Genomic DNA, 21,572 nt, shown 5'->3' with positions numbered 1-21,572 from the left:
CATGTGGACAAGTGGAGCAGGGCAGGGTCAGGACTATATGACTGACAGCCCACTGGGTAGATGTATGGACTCCCGCCGCAAGAACAGCAGCGGCGGCACCAGTAGCAGCATCTCGCAAACGCCAACTCTTTCCTAGGCAGGCTACGCTTTGTATCACCGGTTTCCAGAATACGCACACAGCTGAAAACCTCTTACGGCAACTGAGGAAGATCATCGCGGAATGGCTTACCCCAATTGGACTCTCCTGTGGATTTGTGGCATCGGACAACGCCAGCAATATTGTGTGTGCATTAAATATGGGCAAATTCCAGCACGTCCCATGTTTTGCACATACCTTGAATTTGGTGGTGCAGAATTATTTAAAAAACGAGAGGGGCGTGCAAGAGATGCTGTCGGTGGCCAGAAGAATTGCGAGACACTTTTGGCGTACAGGCACCACGTACAGAAGACTGGAGCACCACCAAAAACGCCTGAACCTGCCCTGCCATCATCTGAAGCAAGAAGTGGTAACGAGGTGGAATTCAACCCTCTATATGCTTCAGAGGTTGGAGGAGCAGCAAAAGGCCATTCAAGCCTATACAATTGAGCACGATATAGGAGGTGGAATGCACCTGTCTCAAGCGCAGTGGAGAATGATTTCAACGTTGTGCAAGGTTCTGATGCCCTTTGAACTTGCCACACGTGAAGTCAGTTCAGACACTGCCAGCCTGAGTCAGGTCATTCCCCTCATCAGGCTTTTGCAGAAGAAGCTGGAGACATTGAAGGAGGAGCTAACACAGAGCAATTCCGCTAGGCATGTGGGACTTGTGGATGGAGCCCTTAATTCGCTTAACAAGGATTCACAGGTGGTCAATCTGTTGAAATCAGAGCACTACATTTTGGCCACCGTGCTCGATCCTAGATTTAAAACCTACCTTGGATCTCTCTTTCCGGCACACACAAGTCTGCTGGGGTTCAAAGACCTGCTGGTGAGAAAATTGTCAAGTCAAGCGGAACGCGACCTGTCAACATCTCCTCCTTCACATTCTCCCGCAACTGGGGGTGCGAGGAAAAGGCTCAGAATTCCGAGCCCACCCGCTGGCGGTGATGCAGGGCAGTCTGGAGCGACTGCTGATGCTGACATCTGGTCCGGACAACGATTACGGCCATGTCGTCTACTGGCACTGCATATGATTCTCTCCCCATTGAAAGAATGGTGGAGGATTATGAGTGACCACATCCAAGCAGGCACGTCAGACAGTCCGTACTTATACTGGCAGGAAAAAGAGGCAATTTGGAGGCCCTTGCACAAACTGGCTTTATTCTACCGAAGTTGCCCTCCCACAAGTGTGTACTCCGAAAGAGTGTTTAGTGCCGCCGCTCACCTCGTCAGCAATCGGCGTACAAGGTTACATCAAGAAAATGTGGAGAAGATGATGTTCATTAAAATGAATTATAATCAATTCCTCCGTGGAGACATTGACCAGCAGCAATTGCCTCCACAAAGTACACAGGGAGCTGAGATGGTGGATTCCAGTGGGGACGAATTGATAATCTGTGAGGAGGGGTATGTACACGGTGATATATCGGAGGATGATGAGGTGGACATCTTGCCTCTGTAGAGCCAGTTTGTGCAAGGAGAGATTAATTGCTTCTTTTTCGGTGGGGGTCCAAACCAACCCGTCATTTCAGTCACAGTCGTGTGGCAGACCCTGTCACTGAAATGATGGGTTGGTTAAAGTGTGCATGTCCTGTTTATACAACATGTGGGTGGGAGGGCCCAAGGACAATTCCATCTTGCACCTCTTTTCTTTCATTTTTCTTTGTGTCATGTGCTGTTTGGGGAGTGTTTTTTGGAAGGGCCATCCTGCGTGACACTGCAGTGCCACTCCTAGATGGGCCAGGTGTTTGTGTCGGCCACTAGGGTCGCTTAGCTTAGTCATCCAGCGACCTCGGTGCAAATTTTTGGACTAAAAATATTGTGAGGTGTTCAGAATAGACTGAAAATGAGTGGAAATTATGGTTTGAGGTTAATAATACTTTGGGATCAAAATGACCCCCAAATTCTATGATTTAAGCTGTTTAGGGTTTTTTGAAAAAAAAAAAACACCCGAATCCAAAACACACCCGAATCCAACAAAAAAAAAAAATTCGGTGAGGTTTTGCCAAAACGCGGTCGAACCCAAAACACGGCCGCGGAACCGAACCCAAAACCCGAAAAATTTCAAGTGCACATCTCTAGTTTAAACTAGAGATGAGCGCCTGAAATTTTTCGGGTTTTGTGTTTTGGTTTTGGGTTCGGTTCCGCGGCCGTGTTTTGGGTTCGAACGCGTTTTGGCAAAACCTCACCGAATTTTTTTTTTTTGTCGGATTCGGGTGTGTTTTGGATTCGGGTGTTTTTTTCCAAAAACACTAAAAAACAGCTTAAATCATAGAATTTGGGGGTTATTTTGATCCCAAAGTATTATTAACCTCAAAAACCATAATTTACACTCATTTTCAGTCTATTCTGAATACCTCACACCTCACAATATTATTTTTAGTCCTAAAATTTGCACCGAGGTCGCTGTGTGAGTAAGATAAGCGACCCTAGTGGCCGACACAAACACCGGGCCCATCTAGGAGTGGTACTGCAGTGTCACGCAGGATGTCCCTTCCAAAAAACCCTCCCCAAACAGCACATGACGCAAAGAAAAAAAAGAGGCGCAATGAGGTAGCTGTGTGAGTAAGATTAGCGACCCTAGTGGCCGACACAAACACCGGGCCCATCTAGGAGTGGCACTGCAGTGTCACGCAGGATGGCCCTTCCAAAAAACCCTCCCCAAACAGCACATGACGCAAAGAAAAAAAGAGGCGCAATGAGGTAGCTGTGTGAGTAAGATTAGCGACCCTAGTGGCCGACACAAACACCGGGCCCATTATGGACGGGCTGCCGAGTGCCGACACAGAGGTAGCCACAGCCGTGAACTACCGCACTGTACTGTGTCTGCTGCTAATATATAGACTGGTTGATAAAGAGATAGTATACTCGTAACTAGTATGTATGTATAAAGAAAGAAAAAACACCACGGTTAGGTGGTATATACAATTATGGACGGGCTGCCGAGTGCCGACACAGAGGTAGCCACAGCCGTGAACTACCGCACTGTACTGTGTCTGCTGCTAATATAGACTGGTTGATAAAGAGATAGTATACTACTAATATTATATACTGGTGGTCAGGTCACTGGTCACTAGTCACACTGGCAGTGGCACTCCTGCAGCAAAAGTGTGCACTGTTTAATTTTAATATAATATTATGTACTCCTGGCTCCTGCTATAACCTATAACTGGCACTGCAGTAGTGCTCCCCAGTCTCCCCCACAATTATAAGCTGTGTGAGCTGAGCAGTCAGACAGATATATATAATATTATATATAGATAATAGATGATGCAGCACACTGGCCTGAGCCTGAGCAGTGCACACAGATATGGTATGTGACTGAGTCACTGTGTGCTGTGTATCGCTTTTTTCAGGCAGAGAACAGATTATAAATAAAAGTGGTGGTCAGTCACTGGTCACTATCAGCAAAACTCTGCACTGTACACTACCGAGTACTCCTAATGCTCCCCAAAATTAGTAAATCAAGTCTCACTGTCTAAACGGAGAGGACGCCAGCCACGTCCTCTCCCTATCAATCTCAATGCACGTGTGAAAATGGCGGCGACGCGCGGCTCCTTATATAGAATCCGAGTCTCGCGATAGAATCCGAGCCTCGCGAGAATCCGACAGCGTCATGATGACGTTCGGGCGCGCTCGGGTTAACCGAGCAAGGCGGGAAGATCCGAGTCGCTCGGACCCGTAAAAAAAAACATGAAGTTCTGGCGGGTTCGGATTCAGAGAAACCGAACCCGCTCATCTCTAGTTTAAACCAGAGGTTCCCAAATGCAGTCCTTAGGGCACCCCAACGGTCCTGGTTTTAAATGCATCTATGCTTGGCCACAGGCGAGCCATGGATACACCTAAAACCTTGACTGTTGGGGTGCCTTGAGGACTGCGTTTGGGAACCTCTGGTTTAAACACTGACTGACTAGTTGCCAGGAGCTATGGACATGCCACAGGCAACACTGGAATTCTACATTATAAGTCCTGGAGCATAGAGATTGTGCTTCTTTTAGCGTTGGTTATGATCATGAAGTTAATAAAAAAAAAAAAAAGTACATCTGTGGTAGGGATGGGGAACCTTCGGCCCTCCAGCTGTTGCACTACATATCCCAGCATGCTCTGCAACAGTTTTACCATGGCCAGACAGCAACTGTAGCAAAGCGAGCTGGTCTGTGAAATGCAACAATAGCTTGAGGGCCAAAGGTTACCCACCCCTGATCTATGGGGAGATGTATCAGAGGGTGATCTGTAGTAAGGGCAGAAATGCAGAAATATTTTTGGGAGTTTTGGATGCATTCCTGTAGTTACCAGGCTGTAGAATATCATACATTTTGGAACATGTACCCAGCGTGTAATGCCATCTTTACATTGTGTTACCAATGAACTTCTTGCATTGTCCCTGAAATTATTCAAATCTAATTCTGCCCACCGGCATGCACAGACTGACAACCCCCCCATTTCTAAGTACATACCGGTATTAACACTGGTATCGCATCATGGATGTGATGCTTTATACATCGCACCCTCAGGATTCTATCCATCATTTAATTTCAAAGAAGAAATTAAGTTCCACTGCCTAGCGGCCCCCAGAGAAGACTGCACTTGCAGTCAGAAATAGCTGTAATATTTACAGGTACCCCCTGAAAATAGCTGTTTTTTGGGAGATGTCCAGTAGATATTAAATAGATATCCCCCTTAATGTGGTCATTATGTCCATTTCATAGGTTCTCAAACTCAGTCCTCAGGACCCCACACAGTGCATGTTTTGCAGGTAACCCAGCAGGTGCACAGGTGTATTAATTACTCACTGACATTTTAAAAGGTCCACAGGTGGAACTAATTATTTCACTTGTGATTCTGTGAAGAGACCCGCAAAATATGCACTGTGTGGGGTCCTGAGGACAGAGTTTGAGAACCTGTGGTCTATTTGATTTTGTGTGATGTCTGTTTGCAGTTTCCTAGTTATCCATTTTGACCTGTGCAGTGGAAATGAGACTGGCTGGCACAAGCCTTCCCTGACAGCTGAAGATATGCATTATTACACTAGTATCCTGTACAGGAACCAGATTTTCTGCACCAGAACTCACAACATGCAATACCAACTGCCATGACTTCTGCATGGTCTCACAATAAGCACGTGTCGGTGCAGTACTAGCCATATACCCTAGTGATACGGTGATCAATTTTTCTGCTGCAAGATGTTATATAAAAAGCTAATTTGAGGCAACTACTTGAATAACCTAGTTTAGGACAGCAGTGTAACCAAGTAGATACAAATGCTGCACGATTGATTAAAGCCTGTAGGATGGACATGTACTAGTCAAGAACCAGATAACCCAGGACCAAGTTATTTTGAGATCAGCTTTATTCATATATTTACAGTGTGCATTGTGGGGCTCTGTCTCCTGTGATGACATCGGACACCCAATATAGTCACTAGCAAGACCAAGATGCCTCCTCCAGCAGCTGCTCCCCTCAGCCACGTCAGGACAGATGATTTGGGGTCAGAGGTACCTGAAAAATGTTAAACATAGCTTTTTTAAGTAGAGTGGTCTTAACAAATATTCTATCATCTTGATCAGCATGTTTTACAACCAACTTTGAAGCAGACATTAAACCGTTTTATAACTCTACAGCGTGAACATGTAACAGGTGACGACAGCAATTATCCTGTAGGCTGGAGGGTAATCACTGCTTTCTTTGCGCAGCTGTTGCAGTAGACCTAGAAAGCAGTGTTGGAATTGTCATGCATGGACCCACATCTGCCACCAATGACAGCCCCCTAATGAGTTGGAGGATACCTTTCACTCTTATGGGTAGAGTCTTGTCAACATTATCCAAGTCTCCATCTGCATTCATGGGGTCATCCTTTTCAGCGCCAATGAAATCCAACTCAGAGGTTCCATTTAACATTTCAAAATGAGACACATCTGTAGGAAGATCAACAGTTTACAATAGAGTTCTATTGCTTCTTTATTCAGCCACAAGTCAAGAAATTATATGCATTTGGGGACAATAACATTCCCACTAGGATCTATGAATAGCGCAACAAGCCGTGATGGCTTTTAATTAAAAATTAATGAAAGTCACCTTTAGTAGACATCACATCTTTACTATTTGATGGACTATTAATGAAGTCAACTGGGCCTTTGCTTATTGTGATCTCCAGCACTGGCTCCTTGGCCGCTCGTTCTGCAAATATAAAATGAGTATTAGTTTTTCCCCTCCACTAGATGGGGGCAGCTCAAGCACACAGAGCCCTTACTTTTCCTTTGGCCGCATGACGTTGTGCAGGAATCTGCAGCAGATGGAACACACACGGAAGCACTGCAGTGGAAGTATACCTGCGGAACAGATGTGGGCTTTTCAGTTATACCCCTTTTACACTTGCACACCCGGGTCACTCCCGGGATGCATTCCCGGGACTGACCCCTTTCACACTGCACTAAGACCTGGGATCGACCCGGGACAGCCCCATTTACACTGATCCCAGGATATCCCTGCAAATGCATATGTATGTCATTAGAAATGGCCTTGGGCTCAGAAAGGATTACATCTTTTCTGAGCCCAAGAAAGCTCCAATCCGAGGCCTTTTAACAGTCCCGGGTAGTGAATCCCAGGACGGGCCCTTTCACACTACCCAGCTTCCCGGGACGGTCACGGGTTTAACCAAGGTTGAAATCCCGGGAAATTGTCCCTGTACCCTTTCACACTGAGAAAAATCCCGGGATGATGCGCGTTCACGTGCAAAGTCCCGGGATTTTCATGCGAGTGTAAAAGCGGTATTACTAGTCACAGGGGAGGAGGTGCTCTGGGATTCTGGTGTACGGTAGCAAGTCTGATGCTTAGTCACAAGAGAAGTTACGTATACGATTTACATTTCACATCACCAAGTTTCTAGATATATTAATTTTACGAGTATAAAAGTTGGACTTGTTCATGGATTAGTTTGTGTTGACTACATTAAAACACTGCTCAGATTATTGCATCAAATTGTTAGAAGTCTGACTGTAGAGGTCAGTTTACCAGTCCATCAAGGGCAAGCTGGGAACCCTGATCTACGAAGGTGAAGGTGCTGACAACGAAGCGCTGGTAGTGGGTTGGGAATGGAATGCTCTGTGTGGATGTGCCAAGTGGAACCAGCTGTGTCAGGTAGTTGTCCCCAGTAAATGGGCATCTGAAATATGGATATCATATATTAGAGATCTTTAAAACTGCCAGAGAAAGAGGGAAGGTGGGGGTCAAGAGACTGTCAGCCTTACCCAGCCACAAGAATGGGCCATTGGACTTGTTGGGTAGGGTCTGTAGAAGGTGTGGCCCAGCAGTCATTTAATATCAGGAACAGGTTTGGGTCTGTTCTTTGTAGTATTCGGACCTCCAAGGAGACTGGGTCTCTAAGCATTTTGACCACAGGGTAGTCTGTATCCAAGTAGTAGGAAGCATATTGCACGTCTGCCAAAAGGACAAGACATGTTACCATTCCTATCCGTTTAGTAGATAGACAGTGTCTAGTTAGACACCATATATTAGATCGAAAGGTCGACATAAAAAAAAGATAGACAAATGTGTTTTAATTTAACATGTTTTTGGATTATTTCATACTTTCTCTATCCATGTCGGCATAGAGTTGGTTATAAACCTTGTGGTGAGCGCAGCGAGCCACCGTGACCGAAGTGTGGCGAGCCCATGCCTTTCTACAATTGGGGTGCCAGATGACAAAACTATCCACACAAACCACAAAAAAAAACATTGTGTCTACCTTTTTCATGTCAACCTTTTGACCCTGTCGACCTAATGTCTGTCTAACATATGGTGTCTATCTATTGACTGTCTAACTAGACACTATCTATCTTTCATACCGGAACCATTACATCAGTCACAACTTAAGCAGTCACCTTTCCCACAAGGCCCCTCCCACTCCATTAAATATCAATAGAGAAGTTACAGAACTTCAGGTCAGCCGACTCCATAGTTCATACCCTTAGACCCCATTTGTCCTGTAGCATGACAGCTACACACCAGTCATTACCTTGAGCTATCCTCATCTGCATGAGCAGAGGGCCTGAGGTGGACACAGGGAGTGGTGGGGGTAGGGTGAGCACCTCAGCTTGCATTGGGAGTACACCAGTCCGAGAGTAGATGCAGCGGATTGTCAGCCTAATGCAATAAATAAGATATTCTTTTTGCTCTGTACACAGAAATGTCAGTCCTATGCCACTTTATGAGTTACAGTACCTCAGTGTGCTGTCTCTTGTGATAGAAGACCCTTGCCATGTCCTGATGTCCTTAGTGGCATAAACAGTGTTCTCATACAATGCAGTGGTATCAGATATCTGGCAAAAGAAAATTCACATCATAGACTGCCATTCTATGCCAGACCTATTTACTCTAGAGTAAGTTTACTCTATAGCCAAAGTTCTCCATTGGCTAGGATGCTCTTTGTCACATACCCTTTTCTTGGAGTAGAGCAGGTTTAGACTAGGACCTACCTGTACATTGGCACTAAGATTTGCCATTTGGCTGAATATGATGTGAGGTACATTAGTGCTATGACCAAGATACAAGCCAGCTTTGAGCTGAAGTGTCAAAACTAGACCCATGTGTGTTCAATTAAGGCTTTGTTATTCTATTGATGTACCATTTAGTATAAGCAAGGATAATATTTTTAAAGGAAGCATGCAAGAACCAGGTTTTCTGCAGAGGATGCAGCCACTATACACACCTAACCTGGATTGGATGTGGCTTGATATGTTTATTGTGCAGTTTACTTGGCTACTCTACATTAAAGTAGCTTTCTCTGGAGAAATGTCTGCATTATACTTCAGGACTGGTAATCAGATACTTAACCTGTAAGAAGTGCTCTTATCCGGCAGACTCCCAGTTTAGCATCTAGAAGCCACTCATGTCCATTTAGTACAGGACAGTCACTATTTTATATAGCTTTATGGGTATAGCCAGCACTACAACATTTACCTGGCTGGCTCCTCCACAAGACAGGGGGAACTGGAACAGTATGAAAGATGAACTCTTTAAGACACTCAGCATGGGGCAAGAGGTAGAGTCCACATTGAAGATGCCGACTGAATCCAAGATCAGCGATGGTGTAGTCACATCCTTAGAGATAGCAATCAGAACCTGGCCGTCATCTGTACACTGTGCAGTCACTGGTGAGGGAAAAGCAGTTAAGTGAATGAGAGCCTTCAAGTCATGTTTGATTAAACTAGACAAGTTTCAGTTAAAGTCCACAGGTTCAGTGGCTAGTCACTACAGACCACAAAATGCCATTACATCTTATGCATGGGAGAGACATCGGCTTTGCTGTATCAAACAGTGAAGTTGATCATAGAAACCAATCCACATTGAAGCATTTATGAAGTCCATTTTAGGAAATGCTAGGTGCTGTAGATACAGATTGTTGGCTGTAGGCAACCTCTCTGCTTAATACACCAGCTCCACTGTATGGGCGGGCTACTGCAAACACCACATCAAGGAGCTTTCTAGTTTCCCTGGTGGGATTTGGCAACTGTAGTCTTACAGAATAGGTTACTCTTACTGGTTATAGTAGAGTATTGATAACTCTTTATTTGGCCATTTATTTTACTTTTACCTCTAAGGCAGAGTCCATAGTAACATCTCAGCCTTGCACCCAACTGTACAGTGCCATGAAGTGGGAGTCAGGGAAACATTCCGAAGAACTTCCATAGTAGTCATGCGACAAGTGTTCACCGGGAATGCCTTACCTTTGTTCCCATAGTAACAGGGAAGGGAGGGGTCACTGGTTGAGAAGCAGCAGTCTAATCCTTCACAGACCACCCTGGTCACAGAGGAATTGGCACAAGGCAAGCGGTCACCACTCTGGACAGCAGCACAGTCACTGGGGCTGGGAGCATCCATAGCTGAGGGAGAGAGACAGTCCTACGAGTAGCCTAGTGTTCAGTTATCTAGGGGTCTATTTACTAAGCATTGTAGAGAGATAAAGTACCAGCGAATCAGCTCCTAGTTGACATGTTACAGGCAGTGTTTGGGAAAAAAAACAAAAAACAGTTAGGAGTCAATTGGTTTGTAGTTTCTCTCCAAGGCTTAGTAAATAGGCCTAGAAACAGTATAGCAAACAGTTAGAGGTTGATAGGAATCTAAACCTCCATTTGTCACAATTTTTTTTTTTTTTTTTTTTAAAGTTATGGATTTAAAGTGGAAAATTCAATTAAGATAAAAACAGTATGGTAAAAACAGGAGATTGTCATGTACAGTATGGTAATTTCATCCTCATCACATTGAATGAACCGTTACAGTAATGAGAACATAAGAGCCAAGTTCTGTTTTTATGGATTGAACTTTACAAACACTAGGGTTTAGTTACCTAAAGACAGCACATGTAGAATACAGTGTTACCTGGCAGGAGCGGGCACCGGATGTCTCTTTTATGATGTTCCACTTGGCCATTGGCAATTTGTTCTGCAATGAGCGTCATCACATGGCCTCCATTCTGTGAAACAAGACCATTAGCACAACACATTTGTAGAAGAGATACATTCTATAGGGTTTTCTACACAGCCCAGTAAGGTGGTTATTACAGGAGTAGAAGTGCACCAAAATCCTGCAACTGCAGAAAAAGCTCTGCCATACTACTGTATACTTATGTTCGTATCATTTTCTCTGTGGTGGGGTAGTTCTAGGACCAATTGAAGCCAAAAACCCCATTTGGAAGACAGATGAACTGCACTCTGTTGCCAAGAACTGAATGCCATGTATACAATTGTGGCGTATGTATGCAGAGGTACACAATGCAGCAAGCAAATCGCAGGTCAAGTACGCATGCTCCCACTGCCATTGAGTTTACATTAGGGATGGCCATCGACCAGCGTTGATTTGAAGATGGTTATATGACCGATGATTACTTTTACCATCGATGGGTGAGAATCAGGTGGTTTCCTGCCATCGATAAAAAGCTAGCAAATTCTTGTTTTTCTTCTCCAGGGTGTCCGGGACATGGAGCATAGCTCCGACCAAACACCTGTGAAGTCATGCCCCCGATTGGCCAGCAACTCACTCAATATTAAAGTAAGGGAGACAAATCGATGGGCAAAACCATTGCTTGTTCCCCACCATCAATGGATAACTCACTGATGGCCATCCCTAGTTTACATTACAGACCCATGGCTGAGTGCAGTCAGCCTAGCTGGATAAGGTGATGCAAGAGGACAGATCTTTAGTGGCACCAAGAAAGATTGGTTGAGCTCTACGCCAATACAGAATGAATGCAGGATAAGGAGTGATGCACAAATCAGTGGTTAAGGCACTTGAGACAATCCCAATGCAAGTTAAGCATTACAGGAAACCTGGCCAACATGTAGTTCTCCAGATGTTAAGAATACACATCCCAGCATGCCCTGCCACAGTTTTACTATTCCCTAATAGCAGCTGTGGCAGGGAATGCTGGGATGTGTAGTCTCAACAGCTGGAGAGACATGTTAGCAAGGCCTGCATTACAGTATGGAGCTTCAATACATCAGATCTCACTGGGTGTCCAGCTTATTGGAGCCTATGTACTCAACTTCTCCCAGTCTACCTATAGGCCATGCCCCCCATATTGGATTCACTCAAGGTTATGGTCTTCAAGTTAGTGTTTGTAGTTTGCCTTACCTCCTCTCTTACAAAGCACCCGTCATAGGCAGCACCAATGATCATTGAGCCATCTGGTTTCTGTCCTACCGAGAGCCCGCAAGTAGAGTCATTCTGGAGCCTGTGAGGCTTTCCTGCATAATCTGGAAGGGATAGGAGCACAACATTTGCTCAAGTAGCTACACCACAACAAGTTTCATATACACAGAGTGCTACAGGTAATCTATTCAGCATGAAAAGACCTGGCACCTTGATTACAGTAGAGAGTTGTGCCCCATCTGGCCACAAGTGGTAGCGCAGCACTTACACATTTCTATAGCACTTTGCTCAGTGTTCTTATTTGCAGCTTGCAATCTATTCCCTATTACACATACTAAGTGTAATTTTTTTTTTTATGATCCAGTTAACCTACCGTTATGTTTTTGGAGTGTGGGAGCAAGGAGTGCTAGAGCTTACCATACTATCCCTTTAAACCGTGACACTCATGGATTACACAGGTTCTATAGCCGACTAATACCGGGTGAAATGCAGGTTTACATTAAGCCAGCCACAGAACCTAAGCAACTCAGGAGTGGCCCAGTTTAAAAGGGATAGTATGGCAAGCCTATTCATAATGGACTATTTGATCTCCCCCAATCTTAGTCTTTCTGTGCAATATATTGTAGTCACATTTAGAGGAGTCAATATACACAATATATAGTATGAGAGGTCATTCAAGTCAGAAATACATCTATCTGGGTAATATGGTACATGCAGAAACTAGCAGTGACCAGTAAATTCAGGTTACTCCTTAGTTTACAGAAGGTTTTTTTTTGGGTTTTTTTTTTAAACACACACACACACACACACACTAGGATTAATAAGGCGATTTATCAATTGCATAACATTAATTCAATATGCAGAGGTCCATTTACAGAGGCCAAGTCTTTCCAGTTAGGAAGTAGACGTCAGAGCTACTCACCCAATACTGTGAAGGCAGAAGCAAAATCCAGGGGCACAGAGGGCAGAGAGAGACGCATCTTACTGGAGCCACAATGCAGATCAGACACATCTTCTAAAAACTCCTCAGTACCAGACACTAAGCTACAGCTCCACAGCAATACTACACACCCCAACCAGCCCCTAGAGACCACCATCCTGCCTGCAGCTCCCAATACTGCACACCCCAACCAGCTCCTGGAGATCCCCATCCTGCCTGTAGCTCTCAATACTGCAGGTGAGCACAGGCCGGTCATTTATACCATGATGAGGAGGCGGAGCCTGCAGTGTGATCAGTCAGGTGCTAATGTGATCCCAGGTGTTCGTCATAAGGCCACTCAGGTGGGTTCCCCTAGCCTAGCACTATGTCTGGCTGACCAATTATGTATTCCATATTTTGTTTTTGTTTCTTTAACCATATCCATAAACGCATCCTTCTTGATATTTGCATTTAGTAGTGGGAATTGTTGTGTATTGTATCCTGCTGAGCGAGCATGAAATACATATAGGCCCAATTTGCTGTTTCCACGTGTTTAACTTTAAGGACAGAATTAAGTATGCTTACCATACTATCCCTTTAAACCGGGACGCTCATGAAATACACAGGTTCTGTGGCCGCCTGCATTTCACCTGGTTTTTATCAGCCACAGAACCTGCAGAATCCATGAGTGTCCCAGTTTAAAGGGACAGTATGGTAATCGTAAAATTAAGTATTCCTTAAATGTACATACCCCTACCTCCCAACATGACCCCCTCCATGAGGGACACAATGCTCTGCTTCTAGACGTTTCTCTTAATGTATGATTACCGGCACCTTTTTTGGACAGGTAATGGATAAGAAATGTGTTTCAGCACAGGTGATGACAATCATAAATTTAGAGGGAAGTCCAGGAGTAGAGCATTCTGTCCCTCCTGGAGAGGGTCATGTTGGGAGGTATGAATGTACCAAAATACACTTCTCAAAAAAATAAAGGTAACACTAAAATAACACATCCTAGATCTGAATGAATGAAATATTCTTATTAAACACTTTGTTCTTTACATAGTTGAATGTGCTGACAACAAAATCACACAAAAATTATCAATGGAAATCAAATTTATTAACCCATGGAGGTCTGGATTTGGAGTCACACTCAAAATTAAAGTGGAAAAACACACTACAGGCTGATCCAACTTTGATGTAATGTCCTTAAAACAAGTCAAAATGAGGCTCAGTAGTGTGTGTGGCCTCCACGTGCCTGTATGACCTCCCTACAATGCCTGGGCATGCTCCTGATGAGGTGGCGGATGGTCTCCTGAGGGATCTCCTCCCAGACCTGGACTAAAGCATCCGCCAACTCCTGGACAGTCTGTGGTGCAACGTAGCGTTGGTGGATGGAGCGAGACATGATGTCCCAGATGTGCTCAATTGGATTCAGGTCTGGGGAACGGGCGGGCCAGTCCATAGCATCAATGCCTTTGTCTTGCAGGAACTGCTGACACACTCCAGCCACATGAGGTCTAGCATTGTCTTGCATTAGGAGGAACCCAGGGCTAACCGCACCAGCATATGGTCTCACAAGGGGTCTGAGGATCTCATCTCGCTACCTAATGGCAGTCAGGCTACCTCTGGCGAGCACATGGAGGGCTGTGCGGCCCCCCAAAGAAATGCCACCCCACACCATTACTGACCCACTGCCAAACCGGTCATGCTGGAGGATGTTGCAGGCAGCAGAACGTTCTCCTTGGCATCTCCAGACTCTGTCACGTCTCACATGTGCTCAGTGAGAACCTGCTTTCATCTGTGAAGAGCACAGGGCGCCAGTGCCGAATTTGCCAATCTTGGTGTTCTATGGCAAATGCCAAACGTCCTACACGGTGTTGGGCTGTAAGCACAACCCCCACCTGTGGACGTCGGGCCCTCATACCACCCTCATGGAGTCTGTTTCTGGTCGTTTGAGTAGACACATGCACATTTGTGGCTTGCTGGAGGTCATTTTGCAGGGCTCTGGCAGTGCTCCTCCTGTTCCTCCTTGCACAAAGGTGGAGGTAGCGGTCCTGCTGCTGGGTTGTTGCCCTCCTACGGCCTCCTCCACTTCTCCTGATGTACTGGCCTGTCTCTTGGTAGCGCCTCCATGCTCTGGACACTACGCTGACAGACACAGCAAACCTTCTTGCCACAGCTCGCATTGATGTGCCATCCTGGATGAGCTGCACTACCTGAGCCACTTGTGTTGGTTGTAGGGAGGTCATACAGGCACGTGGAGGCCACACACACTACTGAGCCTCATTTTGACTTGTTTTAAGGACATTACATCAAAGTTGGATCAGCCTGTTTTGTGTTTTTCCACTTTAATTTTGAGTGTGACTCCAAATCCAGACCTCCATGGGTTAATAAATGTGATTTCCATTGATAATTTTTGTGTGATTTTGTTGTCAGCACATTCAACTATGTAAAGAACAAAGTGTTTAATAAGAATATTTCATTCATTCAGATCTAGGATGTGTTATTTTAGTGTTCCCTTTATTTTTTTGAGCAGTGCAGAAAGAAGGAGATATCTCCCGCTATGCCAGTGATGGCTAACCTTGACACTCCAGCTGTTGTTGAACTACACATCCCAGCATGCCCTGCATCAGTTTTAGCATGGCCAAATAGCAAAACCGTAGCTGGGCATGCTGGGATGTGTAGTTCAACAACAGCTGGAGTGTCAAGATTAGCCATCACTGCGCTATGCAGTCACCAGGCCTCACATGAGCCACCCCCCCTCCCCCCATAGTTTTCTATGGGGATCGTATGTAACGAGGTCACATGCACGTGTGGACTAATGCTATCTTCAGACGGCGTTAACACATTGCTTTTAATGGGGCAGCCCTTCCGAATAGTTATCTTGTGATTCCGCTCTGGTGGACTGGGGCTATTTGAGATGTCAATTGTAAGATTTTCAAAATGCGTGTGCCCAACCTGTGTGGTTACTGTCACAGCCTGGCTTCTCAAGTTCAGTGTGAGCGGCTCTTTTCGGAGTCTGTGCTGCAGATAAGATGCACAATTTAAAGAAAATATGGTAGACTACATCTCTTGGAACGTATCTGTCATGCTCAGAATGTCGCAATATAAAGCTGTAAGGAATCTAAGGGGTCAATCCAATTAGTCGCGAAGGGTGTGATGTGCTGTTGCCAACGCCGGCAACAGCACTCAATCTCACACCCTTCGCAGGCTGGTTCAGCCTGAGTTCACACAAAATTGCTCGGACCAAGGCCCGGCGGAACCCGCTCAGCAAAGGGATGCAGAGCAGGTAGGCGCCGTGCTGGAGAGGCGCTTTTCCTGCTCTGCATCCCTGTGCTGTCAGTGTCTATTGATTCTGCCGGCTGCCGCTGCGCCTCTCACACTGTTACAGGCAGCGGCGCCGGCAGCTATGATACAGGTGCACCAAGTGTTTGTAAAACAAGAAGTGATATCCTCTCCGGAGTGGGACTTCAGCAAACTCCCCCTCCTCCTAGCATTATCGCAGCATGCACCGCCCCCATATGTTCCACAGCACCTCAGAGTACTGCTGCGGACAGCCACGCCATTCTCCTCATCTGCCACAATGAAGACCTCGGACAGCTGCGGTCGGCAGGCACACAAGGGGAAGTGCGCTCGCCTGGACCCCTGGCATCTTGAATAGGCGGCTCTGAGTACAGCAGTTCAGGTCAGGCAGGGGAAGGGCACGGGACTGCAGGAGCCCGCCTGGGATAGCATACCCACTGAGGCTCCGGGATGTCATGATATTACAGACACCACACAGGTGCTCTGTCACTGTGTCACCCTGGTCACCCCCCCCCCCCCCTCCCCCCTTTCCTGATCAGAGCAGTGTAGGGCTACAATATCTCCCTCTCCCCTAGTAACCAAACATAAATATACAGTGAAGGAGCACAGAGGAGAGGGTGGGGGATGGAGTAGTTTAGTGCCAGGCTGGGGGTTGGTGCTGAGATTACCTAATGACAGGTGCACTTAGCCCCTGTTACATGTACCTTCCATCCCTGCACCCTGTAACTAGCTACTTGCACCATGCTCCTGCTCTCACTAAATACTGTAACTACACCCTTTCCCCATTGTGATGTTAGTGTATTAGAATGCTTAATATTTGTAGACACTCCCTTACTAATCTGTGTAAGCCTGAATCTTCAGTGATGGTCCCTGGGACCAGGGGGATGCTGGGAAGTGGGTGGTCCAGTGTGCAGTGTGCCTGGAGTTGGATAGAATAGACAGCACAGCAGTGAACTCACATGTCTCTGTGTACTGATGACTGGATTTACAAACATATGAACAAAACATGGTGTCAGAAGAAGTTTAACTTGGACTGCTAGTGCTCCCACAGTGTGAAAGAATCTTGCAGAAGTCTGTAAGGCTGTGATACTCAGTGTCTGCAAAGCCTGCCGTGTGCTCCTCTCTTCAAACAGTGAGTAATCATGGATAAACTGGCTCATCCAACAGGCATGCTGATGTCTGGTAACTTGTCTGAAAACTGGAAAAGATTTAAGCAAGGGGTTAATATATATCTTGCTGCATATGGAGCTGATACAGAGGCTGACAAAACTAAGGCATCCATTTTTCTCCATGTGATAGGAGAGGATGTGGTGGACATTTATAATAGTTTTCAGTTTGCTGAGGGGCAGAATATGGTCCTATCTTCTATAATGCAAAAGTTTGAAGATTACTTTGTGCCAAGGAAAAATGTGACATATGAAATAAATAAGTTTTTCACATGTGATCAGAAGTCTGTAGATGGATTTGATCAGTATGTTACAGAGCTGCAATCACTCAGTAAAACCTGTGGGTTTGGTGATTTAAAGGATTCACTGATTAGAGATCGTATTGTCTGTGGAATACCTGATAATGGACTCAGAGAAGGACTGCTGAGAGAGCAAGACCTAACACTATACAAGGCAGTGACTATGTGTAGATCTGCAGAAATAACTAGATTTCAAGCCAAAATGTTACACAAGGAAGCTGATGTACATGTAGTGCAAAAAACAGAGCCAAGCAAACCTCCGTTCTCAAGAATAAAGCAGTCTAAGCCAAAGTCTAATAAGGAAATGTGTAGTAGATGTGGAAATGCTCACAATCCTAAAATGTGCCCGGCTTATGGTAAAACCTGCATGAAATGTGGTAGACTTAATCAGTTTGCCAAATGCTGTAAAATGAAAAGTGAAACCAAAGTGCATGCTATTAAACAAACAGAGGAATTCTTTGTGGATTGCATTGAACTTTGCAGTGCAGATAAGAAAGAATGGATTGTCCCTTTAACTGTGAACGAGATTGTCATTCCCTTTAAGCTTGATACTGGTGCACAGGTGAATTTAATATCGTTTCAAGACTATAAGACTTTTATAGTAAAACCTAAAATTCATCCAGCCAAAGTGAAAGTTACAGGGTACACTGGGGAGGAAATTCCTATGAAAGGTACATGCTTAGTGACACTGAAATATAAGGGACAACAGTTTAAAACATCTCTACTGATTGTGGATAAAAATATGCAACCGATTCTAGGATTAAGTTCCTGTGAGAAACTAAGCTTGCTAAAGAAAGTTTTTATGGTGACATCACAAGTAGAAGATGACTGCAAATCGATATTTACAGAATACAGAGACTTGTTTGAAGGTCTAGGTTGTTTGCCTGGAGAGCATAAAATAAATATAGACACGCAAGTTTCTTCAGTGATACACCCCCGTAGAAAAGTGCCGTTTGCGCTGAGAGAAAAACTGAAACAAGAGTTAAATCGCATGGAAGCCTTGGGTGTGATACAGAAAGTTGATGAGCCTACTGAATGGGTAAGCTCCTTAGTAATTGTTGAAAAGAAAAATGGACAACTCAGAATATGTCTTGACCCCAGAGATTTAAACAAAGCTATTAAACGAGAACATTTCAAACTACCAACCAGAGATGAAATCATGTCGCAATTTGTGGGAGCAAAATGGTTCAGTAAATTGGACGCATCTGCAGGATTCTGGCAAATGAAGCTAGATGACGCCAGCTCAAAGCTTTGTACATTTAATACACCAGAAGGTCGATACAGATTTCTTAGACTACCATAAGGAATATTGTCTGCTCCAAAAGTATATCACAAAAAGATACACATGATTTTTGAACATATTCCAGGTGTTGAAACAATGATGGATGGCATTATTGTCTGGGGATCTACAAAGGAAGAACATGATTCTAGATTGAGACAAGTAATGGAACTTGTCAAGAAAGTGAATCTAAAGCTAAACAAGGACAAATGTGAATTTGGCGTGAATACACTTACCTTTATGGGCGACGTGGTCTCGGATCAAGGTGTAAAACCAGACCCAAGGAAAATATCAGCCATAGTGAACATGGAACGTCCTAAGAACAAAGACGATGTCAGAAGATTCCTAGGAATGATTACTTACTTAGGAAAGTTTATTTCTCAACTCTCTGAACGAACAGCCTCTCTTAGATGGTTGTTGGACAAAGATAACGAGTGGATGTGGTCACATGAACAAGAAGAAAGTTGGCAAAACTTGAAACAGATCATTACAGAGCAACCAGTGCTAAAATTATTTGATCCTTCAAAAAGTATAAGAATTTCAGCAGATGCTTCGCAATTTGGCCTAGGCTCAGTGCTGTTACAAGAACATGAGGATACATGGCAACCAGTAATCTATGCATCCAGAGCACTGACAAGTGCTAAAACAAGGTATGCTCAGATAGAAAAAGAACTTCTAGCGATCACATATGCATGTGAGCGATTTCATCAGTTTGTGTATGGTCAAACATTTACAGTGGAAACTAACCACAGGCCATTGATAGCTATCATGACTAAATCATTACATGACTGTCCCATGAGAATTCAACGAATGCTTATCAGACTACAGAAATATGATGTACACTTGCTGTACTGTCCCGGCAAATACATGTACATTGCTGATACACTTTCTCGTGCTGTGGACAAAAGTGAAGGTTCCAAAAGTCTGATGGATGAATAGATAGAAGTCTATGTTAATTTGATCGTAGCTTCTCTACCAGTGTCTCTTGCAAGACAAGAACAGATTAGGAAAGAAACTGAGACAGATGACACAGTGAAAGTGTTGAAAGATATTCTGAAAGGTTGGCCAGCAGAAAAACATGCGTGCCCGCTGTCTATTCATGATTATTGGATGTACCGCAGTGACCTTACAGTTGTCGATGGTATTATTTACAAAGGCAATAGGTTTGTCATACCTGCACGACTAAGAAAAACTATGCTGTGCAAGATACATGAAGGCCACTTAGGAGAAGAAAAATGTAAGCGGAGAGCGCGTGAAGTTATGTATTGGCCAAGAATGAACCAAGACATAGCACAGACTACAGCTACATGTGAATTATGTCTTACGTATAGACCGAAACAACAAGTCGAGCCACTGAGTCCTCACGCAGTGCCAGAGAGACCGTACCAGAAAGTTGGCGCAGATTTGTTTGATTGTAATGGGAAAACGTACATTGTCGTGACTGATTATTACTCTAACTACCCTGAGGTGAAGACACTACATACAACTACTAGTAAAGCCGTAATCAATTGCATGAAGTCAATCTTTGCAAGGCATGGTGTTCCTATGGAAGTGTTCACTGACAATGGTCCTCAGTTTTCCAGTGCTGAATTTAGACAATTTGCTGATGAGTGGGAATTTGTCCATACTACGTCAAGTCCCCACTATCCACGCTCAAATGGGTTGGTGGAAAGTTCAGTAAAAACTGTAAAGAGTCTCATGAAAAAAGCTCAAGAAGGTAAAGAAGATTTCTACAAAAGTCTTTTAATCTACCGCAGAACACCTTTACAGAATGGACTTTCTCCTGCACAAATGCTGATGGGAAGGAGGATTAGAGCAAATCTCCCGATACATGATGAACTGCTTAATACACATAACTCAGCGTTGGTCAGACTGAGTAAGGAACGTCAACAGGTGAAACAGAAACTGTTCCATGACAGGCGAGCAAAAAGCTTATCTGATCTAAAATCGGGTGACCAAGTCCGTCTCAGAGATCACGAGAAAGGTATTTGGGTGCAGAAAGGTATTGTGCAAGCACAAGTAGCACCAAGATCTTATACTATACGTACAGAGCGTGGAACGGAAGTAAGAAGAAATCGGATGGATTTAAGATCTCAACCTAACCATAATGAAGACAACATGACTGAAGAATACCCCTCATCTGACATGTATGATGATCCTGATAATGGTGAACAAACCACGATTCTAGAAAGGTCCAACATGGTAGATGAAACACAGACTGTGTATGAAAGACCCAAAAGGGAAATACGCAGACCTGAGAGACTCATTGAAACGTGTTAGATGATGTTCTTAATATGACATTGTTAATTGTTGCATTGAAGCGTACAGGGCTTATCTTTAAAGAAAAGAGGATGTGATGTTAGTGTATTAGGATGCTTATATTTGTAGACACTCCCTTACTAATCTGTGTAAGCCTGAATCTTCAGTGATGGTCCCTAGGACCAGGGGGATGCTGGGAAGTGGGTGGTCCAGTGTGCAGTGTGCCTGGAGTTGGTGATGAAATAAAACAGCACAGCAGTGAACTCACATGTCTCTGTGTCCTGATGACTGGATTTACAAACATATGAACAAAACACCCATGCCACCCTTGCACCTGTAACTCCTCCCCATGCAAGGGACACCCTCTACCCTTTCAGGTACACCATTGCACATCCCCTGCAACTGTGACATCAACCCCCCACCCCCTAGTCCTTCTATGCACACTGTAATTGCTTCCCTATACCCTATAACTGCCCCTCACCTCATGCAAGTGTCGCTCCTTAACCCTATAACTTCCTCCTTTGCACCCATTTACCCCCTCTGTAACTACACCATGCAA

At 44.6% G+C, this 21,572-nt stretch overlaps 1 protein-coding gene and 1 long non-coding RNA gene across 2 annotated transcripts in view; one reads left to right on the top strand and one right to left on the bottom strand.

Moving 5' to 3' along the window:
* LOC134933467 (uncharacterized) overlaps nucleotides 1–21,572 on the top strand; it is a 101,267-nt gene that overhangs the window by 15,320 nt on the left and 64,375 nt on the right. The gene's annotated exons all lie outside the window — the stretch shown is intronic.
* On the bottom strand, nucleotides 5,472–12,962 carry LOC134933465 (zona pellucida sperm-binding protein 4-like). The gene is made up of 13 exons (XM_063928693.1): nucleotides 12,708–12,962; nucleotides 11,768–11,889; nucleotides 10,517–10,610; nucleotides 9,865–10,020; nucleotides 9,098–9,288; nucleotides 8,360–8,457; nucleotides 8,154–8,281; nucleotides 7,387–7,576; nucleotides 7,151–7,301; nucleotides 6,390–6,468; nucleotides 6,215–6,316; nucleotides 5,926–6,054; nucleotides 5,472–5,638 (listed from the first exon to the last, which is right to left on the bottom strand). The coding sequence occupies exons 1-13, from the start codon at nucleotides 12,934–12,936 to the stop codon at nucleotides 5,493–5,495; spliced, it is 1,815 nt and encodes a 604-aa protein (XP_063784763.1). The 5' UTR covers nucleotides 12,937–12,962; the 3' UTR covers nucleotides 5,472–5,492.

Source organism: Pseudophryne corroboree, chromosome 6 (assembly GCF_028390025.1).
Source record: "Pseudophryne corroboree isolate aPseCor3 chromosome 6, aPseCor3.hap2, whole genome shotgun sequence".
Lineage (NCBI taxonomy): Eukaryota > Metazoa > Chordata > Amphibia > Anura > Myobatrachidae > Pseudophryne > Pseudophryne corroboree.
Note: the sequence above shows the minus strand (reverse complement) of the source record. Positions and strands in the feature narration are given on the sequence as shown.